Source organism: Saccostrea echinata, unplaced genomic scaffold, assembly GCF_033153115.1.
Source record: "Saccostrea echinata isolate AGI-Se365-2 ecotype Australia unplaced genomic scaffold, CSIRO_AGI_Sech_v1 ptg000002l, whole genome shotgun sequence".
Lineage (NCBI taxonomy): Eukaryota > Metazoa > Mollusca > Bivalvia > Ostreida > Ostreidae > Saccostrea > Saccostrea echinata.
Window position 1 is genome coordinate 32,420,393 of NW_026889751.1, and position 24,171 is coordinate 32,444,563.

Genomic DNA, 24,171 nt, shown 5'->3' on the forward strand with positions numbered 1-24,171 from the left:
TACTTTCAAGAGTTGCAATTTACATTGAAAACGGTGTTTTGTAAAAATTCTCCATTCCTTGCCTCTACGGCAAAAGAAATATAAATTTATCTTTTCATATTGGAAAAGAGTGGTTTTCCTGAAGGGGAGGGGGTTGAAAACTCTTCTTACTATGCTATCGAAGCTGTTAAACAATGGAGTTTTAAATAACTAGTTTTTATATCACTCTCTTCGTCGTACTCAATATAATAAATTAAATACTCCTAATACATTAAATATATACAGTACCGGTGTATCTAAACTATATCTTTATTATATATTTATTTATTTATAGTATGCATTGCTTTATATTCATTGCGTGTACATGACCTCAGATTCTGAATTCTGAGTCTGACACATCTTTTTCATATTTGAAGTTTTACTGACTATAGACGCTAAAAACCAACTAACAATTGAACTGTATGACAAAGAAGCTGACTCCAGCTTTTCAATCGTCAACTTATCTCATTTGTGTAGTAAAATTCTGCTATCACCTTATACGGTTTTTATTCAAAATTCTGAAAAAGACCGAATTGTAAACCAAAGCAGGCTACTGACAGATAAGCGGATGGTACCGGGATCTTCAAAAACCTCGCTGAAAGTCAGCATTTCGTAAATTATACGGTTGCTATAACGACCTTATTAGCAAATATAACTTATCATTGGGTTGTATTTTGACTGATATATTTAATATCAATTGTTAAGCTTTTGTTATTATACTAAATTTCATTACAGAATATTCCGTCTACCTGATCAATACAGAGGACTCACGTTTGGTGTAAACGGTCGACAGGGGAAGCGTACTCCTCCTAGGCACCTGATCCCACCTCTGAAATTTCCGAGGGTCTGTGTTTTACCTCTGTTCATAGATTTGTTTTGTTTGTAGTTTTTTTGAGACAATTGTTTGTTATCTTCTCCTTTTTCATATATTTGGTTTCTCTATATTTATAATCGCCTTATTTTTATGGTTGCAGTAATGAACCTACACATGCCTTATCATTTTTTGAAATTTGCCAAATGACTGATTAGTAATTTAGAAAATATACAATAAGCAACAAAACGTCATAATTTGTACAATAAATTGACTACTTTCGAGCACCATTTACTATCACTGAAGTGGTTTTGCAAATAAAAAAAACAAGCAACACTTCTTCAACATAAAGAGTGTAAAGAAAGTTTATTCCACATTTTTCTTTCATTCTCAAAAAGAATTCCAATGAGAAAATTTTTAAAATTTGTTACATTTCATGTTCACAGAGTCCGTTCTTGCTAATGATAAGGTAATGACTGTGTTTTTGTTGAAATGAAATAGGGAAGACAGTTCTTGAAACAGATGATGTCTGTGTAGCAAAATCAGGGATGCAGCATATTTAATTTGTTAAATATCTTAAGATTAATCTTAAGATTAACATATCCCTCCAAAAACCTATGCAAAATTTATCGAGTCAATTTAAAATTCCAATATGAAAAACCTATTCTTTGAAAAGTGACTGATCTTTCTTTTACCTAATCCCATCAGTTTTATATGATACAACATATGCTGTGAAGAAACAAAACAGTTCTGTCATCTTGTCATTCTGTCATATTTTCAAATGAGAAAAAATTCTATAAATTCTTACTAGAAATTAATTGCTACAAACTGAAAGCAAAATCTTGTGATTTTTTTAAACAGGAACGTTAATCTCTTCAGTTAAACACTATTTTTAAATTTTTAAAAATATTTCATTATGTATCGAACTTTCTTAACACCTTTTACATATGTAATTATATCTCATTTTTGAAAAAGCAGCTTCATTCAGGTATGTCGATCAAATGCGTTTTTAATACCGTGGTGTAATAGCGTTTTTCAACAGCATGATAATAGGTTTGGGGATTTAAGTCTGCATATAAAAGAAATCGTCTGCAACCAAACAATTGATTTTCGCGGATGGCTTCTCTCAACACGTCAAGCGTCGCAAAAGTTAAAATAAATTGATTTACATTCTAGTAATATGAAGCATTGTACCATCATCTGTTAAACGTGTCTTATTGCATTTCTCATCTTAGTATGGAGGGTATGCAACACATGTCAGAGTTGGTGTTTATGGTACTCTGTCGTAAATTGGGGACCTCAGAACAGGTGACTATGAGGCGAGATATAAGTGATTTCAGGGAAATGATGATTTTGTTCAGTGAATCGAGCAAAGATTTTCGTATAATATTAAGTGGAAGTTATAAGGAAGGATTTAGACTGGATGAGTCTGATAGGGACGCTATGATTTCGCTCGATCAGTATCGGGTTATATGGAATTTATCTCAGAATCAGGATTACAACAGATATACACTGTTTCTTTCTGACTGTTCCGAAAGCCCGCCAGGATACACGCTGCTTCAGTTGCTCTTACCAGCCAAATTAACAGTAAAAATCTGGGCCTCATGCTTTAGAATGTATGAAAAATACTATTTATCTAGTTTTAAATTTCGAGAAAATATGCACTTTCCATCCAGGCCGGATTCACACGTTCATGGCCCCTGTAGAAGTGGAAATTTCAAAGGAATAGAATTTGATGATGCCTACTGTTTTGCAAGTGATTTCTGGCCTCCGTCTACCTTAGCATGGATCGATAGATGTCACTCGTGGCCGAGCCCGCATGTAGTTGATGATATTGTCAGGAATGGATGTCACTTTGTAGCAATAGGGCACAAGCAAGGAAATCACGAGGAAAATGAATGGAGAATTTCATTCTCTTACGCAGAACGGAAACTTGTGTACTGCATGAACCACTGTCAATTTCTCACGTATGGTTTACTCAAACTAATTCTTAAAGAAATTATCAGGGAAAATATAGAAGAAAGCTTACTTTCCTCTTATCACTTGAAAACAGCTGTATTCTGGGTGATTCAGCAAAATTTAATACCTGACTGGTATCCACAAAATCTTCTGGAGTGTTTCTGGGTCTGTTTTAAACGCCTTCTTAAATGGGTGTATGAAGGTGTGTGTCCTAACTTTTTCATCCCAGAAAACAACATGTTTTTAAATAAAATATTCGGTAAATCTCAAAGGGAGTTATTCCTAGAATTGCACGGACTGTATGAGAAGGGTATAGCATTGCTGCAACAGAGTCATTCCGTAAGATCCTTTACTATAGATTTTTTTTGTAATCCCAGACAATGCATGTCTTTTAATCAGCAAAGTGAAGATTGGGAGGTTGTGTTTGATTCAGACCTATTTAGAGAGATATCTAATAACGATGCAATATTTACACAAAATCTTAATCGCTGCTTACATCTCCTACGATCAATGGAAACGTTGATAAATTTATATCTTAAAAACTATACAAACTATCAAATTCTCATGGCACAGAAACTTACAGTCACCATTCTCCAGAGCACAGCTTTTGTGTTACACAGCAGGTGCGCTAACATTGTAATGAACAAGTTAATGTATAAAGCTGACAAGATATCATGTTATATGTTGAAACTAGCTGCGAAAATGGGGTTCGTTTCTGATATCTTGTACCTTGTGATGTATTATTACAAGACTTTTCGACACATAAAAGCACGAAAGATCCTAGAGATAGCAAATAACGAATTTCAGCAACCCTATCTTATGTATATGAGTGACGTAGATATCAATATATATACAGCAGAAGTTGGGGGTCAGTCTTGTTCTACAAAGATGAGGAGAGCTGTTGTTGGGGACATCAGGCTCTCTACAAACATCCATTATATTGATGAATTAATACATGAGCAGCGTCTAACGGGTCATATCGAGGGAACCATACATATATCACCATTTGTTATGTTACTCATGCTAGAATTCTTATGTTACAGAAAATTTGACGAATATATTGCGGCAGTAGCCATTTATGATTTAAAGAATTTAGTTGAAGAGGGAGATTTGATTCGCCCCTGTACAAGAGACATATGTTGGCAGATCTTAGGAATTTGTCAACAGCTCCAAGGTGATCTTTGGGCTGCCCTGTATTCATATCGCGAAGCAGCTAGACAGGATCTCTTCCACAATTTAAAAAAGGCCACGGTGTTGAGGATACGAAGTCTTGATAAATGAAGCATATTAAGAACTAATAATTCCAAAACAATGTGGATGGTGTGAGTGAGTGAGCATGTGTGAGTATATCATAAATGTAAAGGTGTTTATTTACAAGTACTTTGTTTATTATGGGAAAAATGAAAAATTAAAAAAATGATAATTCCTGATACAAAATAAAAATGTAATAAAGTTTACTATAATTGGCTTTCTAATAAAATACAGGAATTTACATTTGCTGTGTTTTTCTACTAAGCCTACTCTGAATTAATCAGAATGCGGTTTCTGTGAATACTGAGTACTCACGTGTAGAAATATACACAGGGAAACTCGCCAACATGATGTCACTGGGAGGCAACAGAGATGTCAATAAAAATATAATGGTGAATGGCGGGTATGAACTCAAACAATGGAAGTATTTTTGCTGCTTTAAAGCATTGATAACAAAAATTAAATATGGAAATAACGAATAATAATCAAGTTTAAAAAGTCCATTGAAACAAAACAAATCGGTAGCAGAGCAAACACAGAATGTATACGGGATTTTTTTTTTTTTTATTTTTTTTTTAAATATATATGGTTTTGGTTACTTATTGGTTTGAAAATGAGAAAGGATTGTACTTAGGTATATTTTTCATAAAGCTCTAGCTAGCATCCGTCATGAAATATGCACAAGTGGCAAGACTGTATGAATTTCAAATCAATAATCCACACAAAAATAACAATGTGTCTTAATTTACATACACTTAAATTCATTAAAAAAAATCCCTCCAAACAAAGATACAGCAGGATCTAGCAAATGTGTACCATGCATCGTTTTACTTCTCTCGAAAACAGCTGTGCATAAGAAATTTCAGCAGCACTGTGAATCAAAGTACAGTATTTGGAGAGTATGTTTCTTTTCTCATTGTTTTTCTCAGTATGTCATGATATGCACAGTATAAATGACATCGAGAAACATGATACAGACATGGTCATTGTATCAACTATAGAACTTGTGAAATGATGACTTTAATTAAGACTGTTGATATCCCTGTTTTATCAACCTGTTTGTTAATTGCTTGCCTCGTTTAAGTTACTGTTAGTATATAGAGCATGCTTTTTCATAAACCCCCTATGCAAGTGATAAGGGTATGTTGTTACATTAGTAAGAAAGTTGATGAAAAGTTAAAGTCATCACGTTTATCTGCACTTCATTTTGTATTGTATGTACCTTTTTGGTTGTTTTTAATTTTTCCTGGTGACAGGTGTAACATATTTTTAACATCAGACAATACTGCTGTATATTTATGTTGTTTTTATTTGCATTGACTTTTGTAATAAATGCTCTTTTTCAATTCAAAGTAAGTTGGTATTATCTTTTGGCAGAAAAAGCAGAGTAGATTCTGGTAGACAAATGAAGAGAAGGTATAACGTTTTATTGCCAGCTTGATTACTATTAACATCTTTTTCTCGTAAAATATCCAAATATGAAACAGATGTGTTAGACTCTGTGATATCTTTATTTTAATGTCTCTGAGATATATCAAATAGACATTTGAATGGAAGTAATTGTTTATTGATAATATATCGTCGATATATATCTAAATGTCGAATTGAAACCCAATCAAGTGTCTTCTTCCTCCGCAGCACCGTTAATGTGTACTATGAAGAAATCAACGGAGTATATACGTGCAGATATCGGAACTTTTATAGACCAAATTTATTTTTGTAAATCTGTTATATTACATTACTCTTATATTTATTGAAAAATATCTAGTATACCCCGCTCTGTATTAAATTTAGTTTGGTCACCGGATTGGACAGTCACGTGAGAAATGCGTACAATGTGTACTGCATGGAGGTATTTAACAAATTTCAATATCGCAGGGGCTTACTCTAGTTCAAATTAAAAGTTTATGTGAAAAATTGTTTCTGCATATTTTGTAGTTTCTGAAAAGTGCTGATGCTTTAAATACAATTCGCATTTTATTAGTTTAAATTTCATGAAACTGGGCTCATAATGAAATATGTATAACCTTTACCAAGTATTTTTTTTTATACTTATTGGTCAAGTCCTCGATTTCAAGAAAGCAGAATAATTTTCAAGTTAAGGAATATGCCCTTTATGAGTATTTAAAAAATAGTCAAGATCTTTTAAGTGTATACCCTTGCGAAAAGGCGATTTAACGAGGTTGGATCCTGATATTTAAAGTCTTAAACTTTTTTGTCAAGTATATTTTTAGTTTCTTCACACATAGCTTAATTAAAAATCAAAACAAAAAATGGGGATCAATATGCTTCTTTTGGCGCTACAGTACATTTAATATGACCTTTTTGCACTGAAATTTGTGTCTTAATCAAAAATCACATCTTCGACATTTTCCCTTTAATGTTTTTATCCAAATAAATCATGGGACAAAATAAACTATTAGTCTACTTTAAAAAAGACACTTTAAAATTGTGACTAAGATAAAGTTTCAAATTGCTTCGCATAATCAATTATTTGACCTTTCTGCACTCAAAAAGTGTGATTTCCCTGGCATTAAAAATTTAACAAGCAAGAAAATTATTTTAAAGTCTTAAACTTTTGCTGAATTTAGGCAGATTGATTAAAGTTATCTTATATATTCAGAAAAGAAAAACAAAAGTGGGAGTCTATGATGTAAATTTTCAGATATTACTAAAAAAAAGTGTTAATTTTATGTTAAAATTGGCTAAATTTTTTCATTGACTTTCAGAATATATTAACTATATTTGTCACAATATAATGAAAACATTCATAAGAAATAATTTAACAGATATTTCAGAACCAGCACAAAACATTTCACTGCAAAAAACAGCTCTGTGTGCAACCAGCATGGAAAAATAGGAATCTAAACTTAACAGTACTGTATATATTTCAAAAGGGAAATATTGATCATTTTCTCCTTAAAAACCTTCCGCCACAAAATATAGTTCCTGGCTTAATCCTATTTGAGTGGAATTTAATCGCGGTTTTTTCATTGGATATAGTTTAATTTGCATTGTAGAATCTAGATTTAATGTTTGAACTTAGAAATGATGCTGAATTTTATGAATAAAGGTCCAGAACAAAATCACCTCAAAAGCTCAGGATCGAACCTCCTTAATGCAGCACCTCAACTCTATACAAAAAAACACGGTAGAAGTAATTACAAGCATTCTAACTATAATTATTTAATAATGGCATTTAAAGAAATATTTTGGATAAGTTGTAATTTGAAAATAATATTATGTTAAATAACAAAATCTATTTTTCATTGTAAAAAAAATTACTGCACATTAACTGCGTCAAATTTTTCCACGATGACGTCATGATGCATTGCATTCAATAATTTGTCTATACCTTGCTGTATAGGATTAACCTAGTTTTACACAGTTTAAAATCGCAAATTATTTTATTTTATGATATTGTAAGAAATTCGTTTTTTATTTGATGTCACACTAAGCATTTTCCGTATGAATAGGCTCTGCCCCCTTTTTGTAGCCTTAACTCTGCTGCTTCCCGTGTATAAGGTTTTGAATAAATATGCATCATATGAATATAAAAATAGGTCTGCTTACAACGGCGGGGCGTAATTGGTACCCATGGAAATTCTGACAGATTGTTGGAAGACCTCATCTCCAAAAATTGTCTAGTTATTGTCAATCAGAAACTCAAGCATCTTTTTAATATCAGCTTCAGAGTACTTGTATGTACAATCAGAATGTTTTTTAAACAAAAAAAATTGCAAATTGTCAATTACAAGGAATGTTTGTTAATGTCATTTTATTGAAAAAAAGCTGTCAATGGTTTCAAGAGATTTGACTTCAAATAATCGTGAAGAATGGTAATATAAAGTGTTGAAAACTCGTACGTTTTAATGTTATTGATTTTGATATAATTTTGTAATTTCAACTTTTCTTAATGTTCTTTGGAGTATTCAAACTCAAAAGTCCATTTAGCAATACAAATACTTGAGCAGAGCAAACACGGACCTCTGAAACATCAGAGGTGGGATCACGTGCTATGGAGGAGTGAGGATCCCCGCCGTGTGCTCCTTGTCATGATCGGGAAATAACGGAAAAGTTCGTCGACAATTCAGTGTGTAAATAATGGCCTAACAATAAGTATGAAAAACGTCAGTCAGCATAAGACTTTAGGGTCGTGGAACCTCATTATAAAAATTCTAAGCAAAGACAGAACAGAAAAGCAAAGCTAAGATTGGATGACTTCTGAATTTAATTACATGGGTTTGAGTGTTAAAAGTTGCCTAGAACAGTCATTTAGAAGACTTCTGCAGACAAGATCGATTGTCAAATTAACTAGAAAGTAACACTCTTTTAAGTCCCATACAGACGGGCTTCACAAAACAATGTCGTATAGTTGTTTTAAAAACTCTGATCAACAAATACAAGTATACTTATTGAAAGAAAAAACATATGCTTGCTTTGTTGATTTCAAAAAGGTGATTTGGCACAGTGCAGACCTGGCCCCGAGGCCATAAAGTGAGAAAAGACTTAAGTCGAAATATTGATTTTTAATATCTCGAGATATATTAAACGAATTTGTTTGAGATTTTGCAATTTTGTATAACATTTAGATTCAAACATATGATAATTTTTTTATAATCAGATTCATTTCAAAAGTTATATTGATTTGAAATTTTGTTTTAAATCTGTTCTCAGTTTACGATCTGGTAGACTGCTCTTCTTCATAAGCTTTAAAACAAATGCATTTTAGTAAACTTTTGTAGAGTTATTATACATGCACATTCTACTATTCTATGTTCTGGTATCTGGTAAACAAACAAGTGTTCACAATGATTTTTCCCACAAATCGTGGAGTAAAACATGGATACTTTGAGTCCAACACTAAGCTTTTTAATACATGTATATTTATTGATGGTTTTACAAAAATATTTAGGTATCTCAAAAGGCGTGCCATGTAAAACTGAACAACTTTCAGATCAACAGTTTTATTTATTAATATTTTATTTTATTTTATTTATTCATTTTTGCAGACAATTTATTACTTTGATCAGAATCAGCAGATGGGATAAAATAGATTGCCTTGACTCATTGTTAAGACACTGTTATGACTGGAATTTAGAAGTTAATACAAACATAACTAATGCTATATTTTCTAGTTAGAACCTTAAGTTATGAGTTGTTCATAAGTTGGGTATAAAGAAAATGTTAATATTTCTTTTTTGACGAATATACATATTTGCGTGTTGTCCTCAACAGTGATGCACTTAAAAGTTTTGTATGTATAGCAGGTATACGTAAGAAGGCATATTTTACAATCAAATCAAAACTACAAATGGAAACAATTTCAGTTTCTCTGAAAAGGTTCACTTTATGATTTATGAATCATGCTTTATACCAATTTTGACTTACGCTTCTGAAATTTAGATAAGCGATTTTAAACAATTTAAATGACAAAAGACTTTTAACAAAACTCCATTTGAAAAAAATCAAAATTTCACCTTAATTTAGCAGACAGGGGTGGAGCTTCGTACTCTTCTCATTACATTCAGAATATATATCTGATTGCATAGATATCGTTAAAAATTACAGAAAATTGTTTCAAATCAGGAGAACTCAAACTTACATTTACATTATGGCATTAAAAAGACGAAAAAGAAAAAATGGGAAAACTTGTATACAAAACTGTATACGACGAATACTTAATGATTTTATTGATTCAAATGCTAAAGCAGTATCTACAAATGGTTTTGTAAATAATTTGAACAAGTGTTTTGAGAATAAAGTTTTCAGAGACATTCAAAATATTAAAAAAAAACAGGGTAATAGAGAAATGGGCATTCTACACGCATGTGAGTTAAGGCTAGGTATAGGCGTTTCTATGCAAATGAGCTAATTAAAACGCATAAGTGGTATATTAATTATTCCGAGAAAGTTTTGATTTATTTTCTTATGCATACTTACTACCCAAGATATGTTATAGCCAGTACACATTATGACGTCATATTATGACGTCACTGATCTTACTTACCGGAGGTAGTAAAACACATCAACAAAACAGCTTCGGCGCAAGGGATTACCCTATCTATTTTTACATAAAAATTGTATAATGCTAAGAAGAATATTCTATTGATTAATAAAACTGCTGCACAAATCCTAAGCATTTTCTCATTTGATCGGAATTTGAGGAAACTTATACCGGACTGTACATTTTTACCCTTATTCAACTTAAAACTTTACAAATAAAAATTGTACGACTGAGCTGTAGATATTTGTGCAGTAATACCAGCACTCCTTGGAAAGTTTTGCTTCTAAATATACCTTGTTTCAGTAAAATAAAATAGAGCATGCTTGCGCCGAAGCATTTTTGTTGATGTCCATTATAATTCTTGTGTAGTAAAGAACAATGAGGTCATTATATGATGTCATAATGTGTACTGGCTATCTCATGTCATGGGTACCGAGTATGCATTATACAACAAGTTTTCACTTTCTCTGTATAATAGAAATAGCCCTTAGACATTTTAATTAGTTTATTTGCATAGAAATGCCTATACCTAGCCTTAACTCACCTGCGCAGCAAATTCATCACACAATGAAAACAAACTTGATAATGCATGTATTAACTGTCACTCTGATGTTGATGGTGAATACCATTTTGTTTTTCTACTGGTATATTGTTTTTTATATGTAACCAACTGTGAAGTGAATATATTGTACACTTTTTAACAATATATGTATATCTTATAAAATTCTAATTTTTTTTTTTCTGCTGGTCTTTCAAAACTCCATAATGTTTATTTTATGCAAGGAAATGTAACTTCATTTAATGTTTTCTAAATGCATGGAGAAACATGTAAAATGTACTGTAATCAATGCGATATCGTGTGTGCAACACTAACCCACCAACCCACAGACACAAGTAAGTTACTATAACCCCTCAAACTCCAGTGCGGGGAAATAATTGCATGTAAGGTGGTATGGGACGCCAGACTAAACTTCTCCTACAGATTTATTTGCCTAAAGTACACCGTGTATATCCCAACATACGGGGTGTATACTACTGTATGTATACTTAAAAAAGCGGGCTTCATATTTTAGCGGCTTTGTCGCAGACAACAATGCGCCAATTTATGAGTACCGCAAAAAATCATTTATATATACAATATATGGCACGGACATGTGTAGCGCTAATTCAGGATTATGCCAACAACTCCATACCAAGATACTTAATTTTGAATACGCCAATTTATGTACACGTACAGTATGTTGTGCACGAGGTGTATGTTTTTGAAGCGATAGAAAAGGGTGAAGGTATGTTTTTTGTCCTATTTTTCAATTAATGGATAAATTTCGCCGGGAAGCATATGTTTTTGGAAGAAAGCATTATCTAAGGAGTATATGGATACCTATGAATACACTGTACACTATCTAGTTTTATCAAACACCTCAAGACATTATTGAGGATCAGCGCAAGATTGACGCTACATTGTGTTTATGATCAAATATCAGAACAAAGCTTCGCTTTATAATTACTATCATATTACTGTTAAATATATGTTACTAATATGAACTTATGTATAGATTGTCTGTAGATAAAACATTTCGTATTTAAAAATATTGACGAAAAATCAATTTTGTCCTTCACTTGTACTGCTTTGTGTTTTTTATTTACAATTGAAATTCTTCAACGAAATTAAAATAAATGTGACTTTCTATATAACAAGAAACTGTATATTTACATTTTCCCAAATATCTGTACCCTGGGTAAATGCAATCTGTTGGATACGGTGAAGTAGTACGGTTTGAAATACCTCAACCTTTTAATAATTTATTAATTAATTAACATATAAAATATATAAACAATGGTTTTCTTATATAGTATCTTTTTTAAGCTTAATAGTGTTGATTAAAATAACAAAGCATGACAAGAAATATATCATTTTTTTTTTATTTTCAACAAAGGAGACGGGCGAAACATTCTATTGAGTCTATTCATGTTCTATCAGAAAAGGAACGACAACTCTCGGTAGAGACAAAGAGTTTTGCGACCAACGCCCTCCCCTAATAAAAAAAATACTATAGTAAACTATAGTTAACTATAGTTAACTATAGTTTACTATAGTTAACTATAGTATCAAAGTAAAAACCTTGGAACTTTGATTTACTATAGTAAGAACTTTGGAACTTTGATTTTATATAGTGAAAACTTTGGAACTTTGATTTACTATAGTAAAAACTTTGGAACATTGATTTACTATAGTGAATACTTTGGAACTTTGATTTACTACAGAAAAAACTTTGGAACTTTGATTTACTACAGTAAAAACTTTGGAACTTTGATTTACTCTAGTTAAAACCTTGGAACTTTGATTAATTACGATAAATCCCGTGGTTTTATGTTTTGATTCCCATTATTTACATTTTATGATATTTCAAGTTTAAGATTCATAAAAGCTTTAAAGAACATTTTAAAAACCCGACCCCTCCCATTAAAGAATAATGTACAAGATATGAATTTTAATGTAAAGGTTGTCGCTTGCGCCGATAAATAAGCAATATTTATTTCAATGTATTTAGTTTTAATGTTATGCAGATGTAACGTACATAAGTCTTATTAGGGGACAAAAAATAATATAAAAAAAAATGTGTCATTTAGAATCAAAGTATCTGCTTCATCAACTTCAGTCAACATGTATTTTTTTTAGATTTATAAATTTAAATATTGCATTTGAATTAACTACTTTGTATATTTAAATAAAGATGTACAACAAAAACAAGCCCCAACCAACCCCATAAACACCCCCTCCCCTAAAACGGCTAAATAATAAAAAAAAAAAAATACATATGTTGTAAAACTAATGAACAAACTTTGAAACTTTGATTAAGTATGGGGAAAACTTTGAAACTTTAATTATCCATAGTAAAAAATTTGGAACTTTGATTTACTATGGTAAAAACTTTGGAACTTTGATTTACTATAGTGAAAACATTTGAAATTTGATTTACTGTAGTAAAAACTTTGGAACTTTGATTTACTATAGTGAAAACTTTGGAACTTTGATTTACTATAGTGAAAACTTTGGAACATTGATTTACTATAGTTAAATATAGTAAACTATAGTTAAGTATATAGTTTACTTTGGTATTTTTTGTTAGGGTCCGGTGAGAAATTAGAAACTTGCGATTAAATTTTTATCCTTATTCAAGGTATTTTTTTTTCTTATTTTGAAGAATGATTTCTTAAAAAAGTATTCGAGTAGCAGCTATCCTTGAGTCAAACAATTATGGTCATTAACAAAAGTACATACATTAGATTCCATGATTTGAACAAAAACGAAAGTAGATCAGCTGTACTAATGTTGTTAATATTTTGTAAATCCGTCTATTAGGAATGTGGACATAATAAAGTTTTAGTCCTATTAATTTATGATCAAACAAATTACACATGTATAATTAAGAAACCAAGTCCTGTAATCGATTGTAATCGATTGCTTTGGAAGATGTAATCGATTAATAATCGATTACTTCCAAGTTTTTATCCCTTCAAATATCAAAGCAATATTTAAATGGTAAATGTTGATGTTATCCACTGAAGTTTGAATGTGTTCCTGCAGTTTCAGTGCAGATTCTTTTAAGGTTTTATTCTGGCTAACATTCTCACTAAATGCCCAAATGAGGGATTCTCTACCATGGAAAGTGGAAACATGATTCCTACAATAAAATATGCCAAGGAATTAATTATTTCAACCTTGGATCTGAACCTCCATATTTATTGACTTGTTGCAAAAATTATTTAATATAAAATAATTTTATTGTGAATAACTTCATTAGAAGTATTTCGGCTGCCCGTATGTTGACAGTACTCATTAAACATTCTTGAGTCTTCTTGAAAAAAAAATAAGTAAATTAGAACTCTTGGTAATAAACATGTAAATTAAATGTGTCTTCAAGTAATTAAACTAATAGCACAATATCATTCTGTATTGAAATAAGTGTTTGAGAGCTATTAATTGTTTTAATAATATTGTTTGTCTTCAATGGAATGAAAGTTAAACACTAGGTAGTTCACAGTTTACACCTCATTATCTGCAAGTCAGGGATGTCTCAGTCAATTAATTAGCCAAGATAAGCAAACACAGTGACACTTACTCCCTCTCTTACAGACACTTATAACCCCTCTCTGTTACAAAAGAAACCTTACAATTTTGAATGAAAACATGAGAATGATTTTGCAAATTTTAAAGTTACTAAAACAACAAGTTTGAAGTTGTTTAAACATTTTCAGATATGAATATTAAGTATTTCCATCTTCTTTTTTCGAGTACAGTGTACATGTAGTTTATTTACCAAATTATTTATATTAATATAGCACTTAAATCTGTTTTTGCTATTTACAATTTTCTATTACCAGACAAAGTTTTTCAATATTTGAAATATGAAAAAGGACATGCAGCAAGAGGACAGTGGGTCAAATGTAAAATGCATACAAAAAAATCTGTATACGTATTTTATTTACAAATGGTTGAAATACACTTCTGAATTATTTAATACTAGACCAGTAGGACTTTAATGCAAATTTTATTGAGAACATTATTAAACTTATGATAATAAAAGTTAGGTGATCAAAACATTACACTAGGTGATTTATATTTGATATTTATGTGTTAATGACAGGAAATTATTCTCCAAAATAACATCCATTTATGTATAAAATAATCGAAAGTAATCGAAAAAGTAATTATAATTACATTGAAAATTTTAGCTGTAATCGATTAAATTACGATTACAAGTAATCGAAAAACTCTTCGATTACAGATTACTGTCGATTACTTGGGAAAAAAAGTAATTATTACAATCGATTACGATTACTCGATTACGATCACCCCATCCCTGCTTTATTTTGACAGCATTTCTAAGATATTGAGATATGGACCCCCGTACCAGTGCCCAAAACGTGATGCGATGTGACCTGTGTGAGACGTCTGTGGTACAGATGCACTGTGATACATGCCATATCAACCTGTGCATAGCTTGTGTGGGAGTTCACTTTTCAACTGATCTCTCGAAACCTCATAAAATTGTTGATTTCAAGGCTAGGAAATCTACTTTGATTTACCTTAAATTCATGTCACATGATGTGGAAGCATGTGAAATGTACTGTTATCAATGTGACATTCTCGTCTGCAACTCATGCATTGCATATGATCAACACCTAGGTCATAAATTTTTTAAAATTTTAGAAGTCTTGAGTAAAAGAAAAGAAAAGATTATCAAGGAAAGTACAGAATTAAATGAAACAATCTATCCAACTTACCAGGGTATTGCCAGTGATGTAGAAAAGAGAATAAATCTTATACAAGAGGAATATAAAAAGCTTTCAACAGCCATAACAAAACAAGGAGAAAATTGCAAAGAGAAATAAATGAACTTGTCAATAAACTTAAATCTAAAACTGATGAAATGAAAAACAAACAGTTAGAAACTCTGCAGAAACATTTTGGCGAAAGAAACCAGAAAATCTCTGACATCCAGGATGAAATAAATTCAGTCGATGTTGCTTTAAATTCTACAAATATTTCTGAAGTGTTCAGTATTTTAAGTACAGTGGATATACACTGGATATCCTGAAAATTACGGTAATTATTCTCTCAATACTTATATGTTTAGAACCATCTTCATTCTTTTGTGTGTGCGCTTAATACTGGAGTCATGGGTCATTTATTGTTGCTCGAATTTGTTCTACGAACATATTCAGCTCTTTCACCTTCTCGGAAATAGTTTGTTTTGGTGCAAAAACTACAAAACTCTACATTATCTCCACGGTAAATTTCTTTATCCCAAGCATCTATATGTAGCATTCATACTTAAACTATATCAGACTCCACAAAATGCGATGTGTGTATATATGTTAACACTTTTTGTTCTACAAAGTTTGCTTTTCATTTGCATTTATTTTTTGTTCCTTTTTTGTTTATTTTTGTTTGATTTCCATTCTACTTTGTTTCATTTTTCTCCATTTACTTTTGTTCCAGCCTGTTACTTGCTTACTTTATTTTATTCTATTACTATAGTCCAGGTACATGTAATGTTAGTTAGAGATGTCAGTTCAAATGTATTATCATTGATTAGCAATCATTGCCAAAAATATGAACATTATCTTGTTTACTATTCAAAAAGAATCTTTAATATCACAAATCATCACTTTAATATCATTGTGATTACAATGTTACTATTGTGTGGATGTGTGGAAACAAACCCAGGTCCAACAGATTATAAAAAACACGTCAGTATTGTGCACAATAATGTGTGTAGTTTATTTCCAAAACTTGATATTATTAGAAATGATTTATCAGGAAATGATATAATTGCCATTACTGAAACTCATTTAGATCAGAGTATTGACAACAAAACAATTTCACTAGATGGTTATTATCAACCAGTTAGAAAAGACAGAAATAGATATGGTGGAGGAGTTGCATTATACATTTCAACTAGAGTAAATTTTATAGTAAGAAATGATTTAAATTTTTCTGATATTGAAATTTTGTGGGCAGAAATTCATTCACAAAATCAAAAGTTTCTAGTTGGAGTCATATACAGACCTCCTAACTCTGGGTCTGATTTTTGGGATAAACTTACAAGTACTGTAGAAAGAGCTATAGATACAGAGATGAAATTATTTTTGTTAGGTGATTTCAATGTAAACATGTTAGCCCCTGGGAACAATACATTTAAAAATCTACTCCTACAACTTAATTTAAGTAATGTTGTCCTAGAGCCTACCAACTTCACAACGGATAATGGAACCTGTATAGACTTAGTGTTAACTAATGATCCTAACAAAGTTGAAAGTGTTACAGTTGATGAACCAATCTGTAGTTCTCACTCACCTGTCTCTATAGAAATTTCATTTCAAACATATAAACAACATGCCTTCAAACGTACAATTAGAAATTATAATAATGCAAATTATCAAGGCCTGAATGATGACTTAAAAAATGTCAGTTGGGATGAAAAAGTGTTTACCTCCAATAATATGAATGAAGTCTATCAAAATTTTACATGCACTTACCTACAATTGGTAGATAAACATATACCAACAAAGCAAATTACAATACGTCCATCAGATAAACCATATATTACCACAGAAATTCGTAGGAAAATGCGGCAAAGAAAAAGAATACGTAAAAAAGCAAAGCATACTAAGAATCCATTACACTGGCAAAAATTTAGACAAATACGTAATGAAGTAATAGACCTAGTACGGAATAGTAGGAAAGAATACAAAATCAAACTTGTTTCTCAACTTATTGACACATCTATTCCACCAGGAAAGTGGTGGCGTATAGCAAAATCTGTTGCAAGGTTAAAGAAACAAAATTCTCCCCCATCCTCTATTAAATCACAAGATGGTAGAATATTGGTTCACCCAATTGATAAAGCTGAAGAATTTAATAATTTTTTTTCAAATATATCACATATTGAAAATGAGCCAGACTTGCCTGAACATGGAGCTGGACCTCCAGAATATTTCTGTGATTTTGAAATAAGTGATCAAGATGTGCTTGATCAGTTAAGCATACTTGATCCCTCTAAACCATGTGGACCAGATGGGATTTCCCCCAGAATATTAAAGGAAACCCGTTATTCTATATATAAACCTTTATGTAGGTTATTTAACCTATCACTTACAAATAAAGTTCTTCCATACATATGGAAACAAGCACATATTACACCTATTTTTAAAAATAAAGGCTGTCCCCAACAACCTAATAATTACAGACCAATATCATTGACTTGTTCTATATGTAAGCTAATGGAAAAAATACTTTTTAAATATATGTTTAATTATATTAAGGAACATGACTTATTGTCTAAGTTCCAGTCTGGCTTCCAACCTGGGGATTCTACTGTTAACCAATTGGTTGAAATTTATGATAATATTATGTCAAACCTAGACAAAGGCAGAGATATACGCTTTATATTCTGTGACATTTCCAAAGCTTTTGATAAGGTGTGGCATAAGGGAATGATTTTTAAACTTAAAAACCTTGGTTTTAGAAGTAATATACTGGGTTGGATCGAAGACTACCTTACTGAACGACAACAAAAAGTGAATTTGGAAGGTTTTTCATCAGCATATACAACTATAGATGCTGGGGTGCCTCAAGGGTCTGTACTTGGTCCCTTCCTGTTTTTGTTATACATAAATGATGTAACTAATGATATATCAAGTAATATTCGACTGTTTGCTGATGATACTTCTTTGTTTGCTATTATAGACAATGATATTACTAATACAACAATGTCCCTTACTCAAGATCTTGAAAAAATTAGAAATTGGTCCAAGGCTTGGGCTGTTGATTTTAATAGTGAAAAAACTGTTAATGTTGATTTTACAAGAAAACACTTAAGTTATCCTGGCATTCAATTTGGTTATGGAGGTGATTATATAAAACAATCAAAAACTCATGTTCATTTAGGGATACAATTTCAGGCAGATGGTTCTTGGAATAATCATATGTCTAATATATATGAAAAGGCATGTAAAAGATTGAATATACTTAGGTTATTGAAACATAGTATAGATAGAAATTCACTAATAAAAATTTATTTTGCTTTCATAAGACCAATTTTAGAATATGCAGATATTGTGTGGGATAATTGTACCCAAAGTAATGCAGAATTGCTTGAAAAAGTTCAGATAGAAGCTGCCAGAATTATTACTGGACTAAGAGTTAATTCTTCCAGAACTTGCTTGTATGATGAACTAGGATGGGAACCATTATATCTTAGAAGAGAAAAACACAAACTTATATTGATGTATAAAATGATTAATGGTTCTGCACCTGATTATTTGTATGAATTGATTCAACCTTTTTTTCCAATTCCACATGCATACAACCTAAGGTCTGGATGTAATAACTTGTGTATACCAGTTTGTAAAACAATGTCTTACTATAATAGTTTTATTCCCTCAACTATAAAACTTTGGAATAGTCTTAGTCAGGATATCAAAAACTCTTCATCATTATCTATCTTTAAAGCAAAGCTTAAAAGTTGGGGAGTAACTAATAAACCATGTAGGTACTTTAACTTTGGTAATAGAAAAGAGAATATCTTACATTGTCAGTTGCGAAACAATGCTAGCAATCTCAATGCACATTTAAAAAATCATTTTTTATCAGACGTACCATCATGTCAAAAATGTGGATTTTATACAGAGGATACTGAACATTACTTTATCAAATGTCCATCATATATTGTTCAAAGAAATTTACTGGTAAAAAAATTAAATGATATTGATGTTGTCTTTGAACTTGACACTCTGTTAAGAGGCAAAAGTCAATATTCCTATCAAACAAATTGTAAAATATTTTCATATGTACATGAATTTATAAAATCTACTAAGAGACTTAGTTGAGTACACTATAATATTAAATACTCTGTTGAATGTATATATATATATATTATTTTTACAATATTCATATGAAAGCTGGAACAGTATGTAAATAATTTGTATACAATTAGGGGGTTATCATTCTTTTTTTATGATACTGATGAATAATACTTGATTATGAATCTTTATTTTGTATTATTAGCAAGTTTATTACCATGTTCAAGTATTATTATTCAATGTCTATGTCTTGACCTATTATACAAGGAGAGGGTGTGCATAGGCCTTGCCTGTTGCCCAATCCTTATTGAATTACTCAATAAAATATGTTTAAATTAGTGGATATACACAGAAAACTTCCAAAGAAAATCATGTTTCATGCCCCTGAATTTGCTCCCAATAAAATGAATGAAGATCAATTGTATAATTTTAAGCCTGGTGTTTTAGAAGAGTTTGACTATAAACTTATGACAAAATCAGAATTACCAGAAGCTGGATCCTCTCCTCCGGTAAAACAGTTGCTTGATGAACCAGATACTGTCACCACAATAAACACTGGGTATATGGAACTTTACAATGTGGCCTGTCTGAGTGATGAAGAAATCTGGACAAGTGGAAATGACAACACCTTAAGCTTTACAACATCAATCAGGGATCACTACTCAAGTCCATTACAACTAAATCAGGGAACTGGCCAGAGGACATAGCAGTGACAAAAAGTGGAGATCTGGATTATACTGATAAGCATGATAGAACTGTGAACATTGTAAAGAATGAGAAGATAGAGGAGGTGATCAGGCTAAGGAACTGGAGACCTAGCGGTGTCTTTAGTAACTATCGTGGGGACCTGTTGGTTACCATGTACAGTCGTAACAGGAGATCAAAGATTGTCCGTTTCTCTAGATCCACAGAAAAACAAACCATTCAGTTTGATGAGACTGGCAAGCTTTTTCTTTCAGTTGGTCCTTCTTACAGATACATTACAGGAACCTGGATATCTGTGTGTCTGACTGGGGAGATAAAACAGTAGTGGTGGTCAAGCAGGCCGGGAAACCGAGATTCAGGTACACTGGACATACTCCTGCTCCAAATAACCAACCATTCAGTCCAGGAAAAATCGCCACAGACAGTCAGAATCACATCCTTACAACTGATGATAACAATGGTTGTATCCACATCATAGACCAGGATGGACAGTTTCTCCGTTACATACACTGTGGACTGAGTGGACCCTGGGGACTGTGTACAGATTCAAATGACAATCTGTTTGTTGGTCAGTAGTTCAAGAAAGAAGTGGAGAAAATCAAATATCAGAAATGAATTCCAATTTTCAACACTGAAGTAAATTAAGTATACAAGAAGTGCAATAAATGACAATAAATATAGAATTTGATATGATGACTTACCTGTATACATATTTATAATGCACTCAGAAAATTATTTACTAGATGTGAACATCTATTGCTTATCTCTATTAAATTCTTTCAAGAAGTTGTTATACAAGACAATTTGACAATGCATCTATCTTTGTTTACTTTTACCGTGTTTACTTCGGTCGTGTTCTAATTTTTAGCTCATCTTTGATGACCCCTGGGTCAAAGGTTGTCAAATTATTACAAACTCAAAACTACTGGGAAAAGTCAGGGATCATGGTGTTCAGAATAATTAGCTCTCAACATTTTGCCACAGATTTTTTTTCTTGTTTTTTCGTTGTTATGCTTTTTATATTGGAATTCGATATTTAGCTACCGATAACATAGGTCATACGTAAAAGGTTGGACGTAAATACACAAAGGGCAGGCCTCTAAGTGACCTCTGAAATATAGACGCCAGGTGGCTCTTTATAAAAAATATTTAGTCGCTAATGCAAATTTTGTCCTATACTCTCCAGGGATAGGGTAATCGTAATCGAGTAATCGTAATCGATTGTAATGATTACTTTTTTTTTCAAGTAATCGACAGTAATCTTTAATCGAACAGATTTTCGATTACTTGTAATCGTAATTTAATCGATTACAGCTAAAATTTTCAATGTAATTATAATTACTTTTTCGATTACTTTCGATCATTTTATACATAAATGGATGTTGTTTTGGAGAATTATTTCCAGTCAGTCATAAATATCAAATATAAACCACCTAGTGTAATGTTTGGATTTCCTAACTTTTATTATCATAAGTTTAATAATGTTCTCAATGAAATTTGCATTATAGACCTACTGGTCTAGTATTAAATAATTCAGAAGTGTATTTCAACCATTTATTAATAAAATATAAAGATTTTTCGTGTGCATTTTACATTTGACCCACTGCCCTCTTGCTGCATGTCCTTTTTCATATTTCAAATGTTGAAAAACTTTGTCTTGTAATAGAAAATTATAACTATCAAAAACAGATTTAAGTGCTGTATTAAATATAAATGATTTGGTAAATAAACTACATTGTACTCGGAAAAAAAGAAGATGGAAATACTTATTCATATCTGAAAATGTTTAAACAACTTCAAACTTGTGTATTAGTAACTTTAGAATTTGCAAAATCATTCTCGTGTTTTCATTCAAAATTATAAGGTTGCTTTCTTTTGTCAGTGAGAGGTTATAAGTGTCTGTAAGAGAGGAAGTGTGTCAGTGTTTGCTTATCTTAATTGGATAATTAATTGACTGAGACATCTCTGATTTGCAGATAATGAGGTGTAAACTGTGAACTACCTAGTGTTTAACTTTCATTTCATTGAAGACAAACAATATTATTAAAAGAATTAATAACTCTCAAAACATTTATTTCAATACAGAATGATTTTGTGCTATTAGTTAAATTACTTAAAGACACATTTAATTTACATGTTTTTTTAACTAAGACTTCGTTCTAATTCACTTATTTTCTTGAAAAAGACACATACAGGAATGTTTAATGTGTACTGTCAACATACGGGCAGCCCAAATATTTCTAATGAAGTAATTCACAATAAAATATTAAATAATTTTTGCAACAAGTCAATAAATATGGAGATTCAGATCCAAGGTTGAAAGGAATCAACTTTCCATGGTAGAGAATCCCTCATTTGGGCATTTAGTGAGACTGTTAGCCAGAATAAAACCTTAAAAGAATCTGCACTGAAACTGCAGGAACACATTCAAACTTCAGTGGATAACATCAACACTTACCATTTAAATATTGCATTGATATTTGAAGGGATAAAAACTTGGAAGTAATCGATTATTAATCGATTATATCTTACAAAGTAATCGATTACAATCGATTACAGGACAAATGTGAGTGTAATCGATTAAAAATCGATTACACAAAATTCCTGTAAGTAATCGATTATTAATCGATTACATTTTTCAGTAATCGTGTCCATCCCTGATACTCTGCACTTATGGCCATTGAGCACCTACTGCGACACGGGACCTCGGTTTATACGGTCTCATCCGAAGACCGGTCTCCAGGTCCCACAGTGGGATTCGAACCCACGACGTAAGGATCAACACCTTACTTCGCGACTCTAGAGCAGACGCTCTAACCACTGTGACACGCGGGCGTTTTTTTTTTTTTTTGTTTTTTTTTTTTTTTTTTTTGTTGAAGAAAATGATCAATTTTCCCTTTTGAAATATAAACAGTACTGTTAAGTATAGATTCTTTTTTTTCCGTGCTGGATGCACACAGAGCTGTTTTTTACAGTGAAATGTTTTATGCTGCTTATGAAATATCAATTTAACTATTTCTTATAAATTCTTTCATTGTGTATTGTGACAAATATAGAAAATATATTCTGAGTGTCCAAGAAAAAATTGAGCCAATTTTAACATAAAACTAACTCTTTTTTTAATAACATCTAAAAATTTACATCATGGACCCCCACTTTTGTTTTAATTTTCAATATATCAGATCAATCTGCTTAAATTCAGCAAAAGTTTAAGACTTTAAAATAATTTTCTTCCTAGTTAAATTTTTAATGCCAGAAATTTGCTTTTTGTGAGTGCAGAAAGGTCAAATAATTGATTGATTGATTGTATGCTGTTTTACGTCCCATTCGAGAATTTTTCACTCATATAGAGACGTCACCATATTCCGGTGAAGGGCTTCAAATTTTGACCTTTACTCGGCACTCAGGGCCATTGAGCAGTGAGGGATCTTTATCGTGCCAACGCCTGCCGTGACACGGGGCCTCGGTTTTTAAGGTCTCATCCGAAGGACCCGCAACTTTCAAAGTGCCGAGCGCATGGCGAAGGAACAGTTGCTACCTATTTTTTATCGACTTAGGTCAGTCGCGGCCGAGATTCGAACTCATGACCTCAAGTTAACGGAGCGAGCGCTCTACCGACTGAGCTACCGTGAATGGTGTCAAATAATTGATTATGCGAAGCAATTTGAAACTTTTTCTTAGTAACAATTTTAATTTGTCTTTTTTTTAAATAGTCTAAAAGTTTATTTTGTTTCATGATTTATTTGGATAAAAACATTGGAGGGAAAACGTCGAAGATGTGATTTTTGACACAAATTTCAGTGCAAAAAGGTCATATTAAATGTACTGTGGCGCCAAAAGAAGCACATTGACCCCCATGTTTTGTTTTGAATTTTAATTAAGCTATGTGTGTAGAAACTAAAAATATACTTGACAAAAAAAAAGTTAAATATCAGGATCCAACCTCGTTAAGCAAATGAAACTGTTGAACACTTGTGCAGGGATCACTTCCACTATTTTAGACATCTTTAGAGTCTAACTAGATGTAAAATCTTTTAATTGTTTTTTT

The 24,171-nt window shown here is 31.6% G+C and overlaps 1 protein-coding gene across 1 annotated transcript; it reads left to right on the forward strand.

The window, feature by feature from the left end:
• Positions 1–2,065: 2,065 nt before the first annotated feature.
• On the forward strand, positions 2,066–4,069 carry LOC133178292 (uncharacterized). Its single transcript, XM_061313028.1, has one exon. It carries the CDS (start codon positions 2,066–2,068, stop codon positions 4,067–4,069), a length of 2,004 nt encoding a protein of 667 aa, XP_061169012.1.
• The last annotated feature ends 20,102 nt before the right edge of the window (positions 4,070–24,171 follow it).

Coding starts and splice junctions, on each gene's coding strand:
- LOC133178292 (XM_061313028.1), top strand. CDS start 2,066: ATGGAGGGTATGCAACACATGTCAGAGTTGGTGTTTATGGTACTCTGT.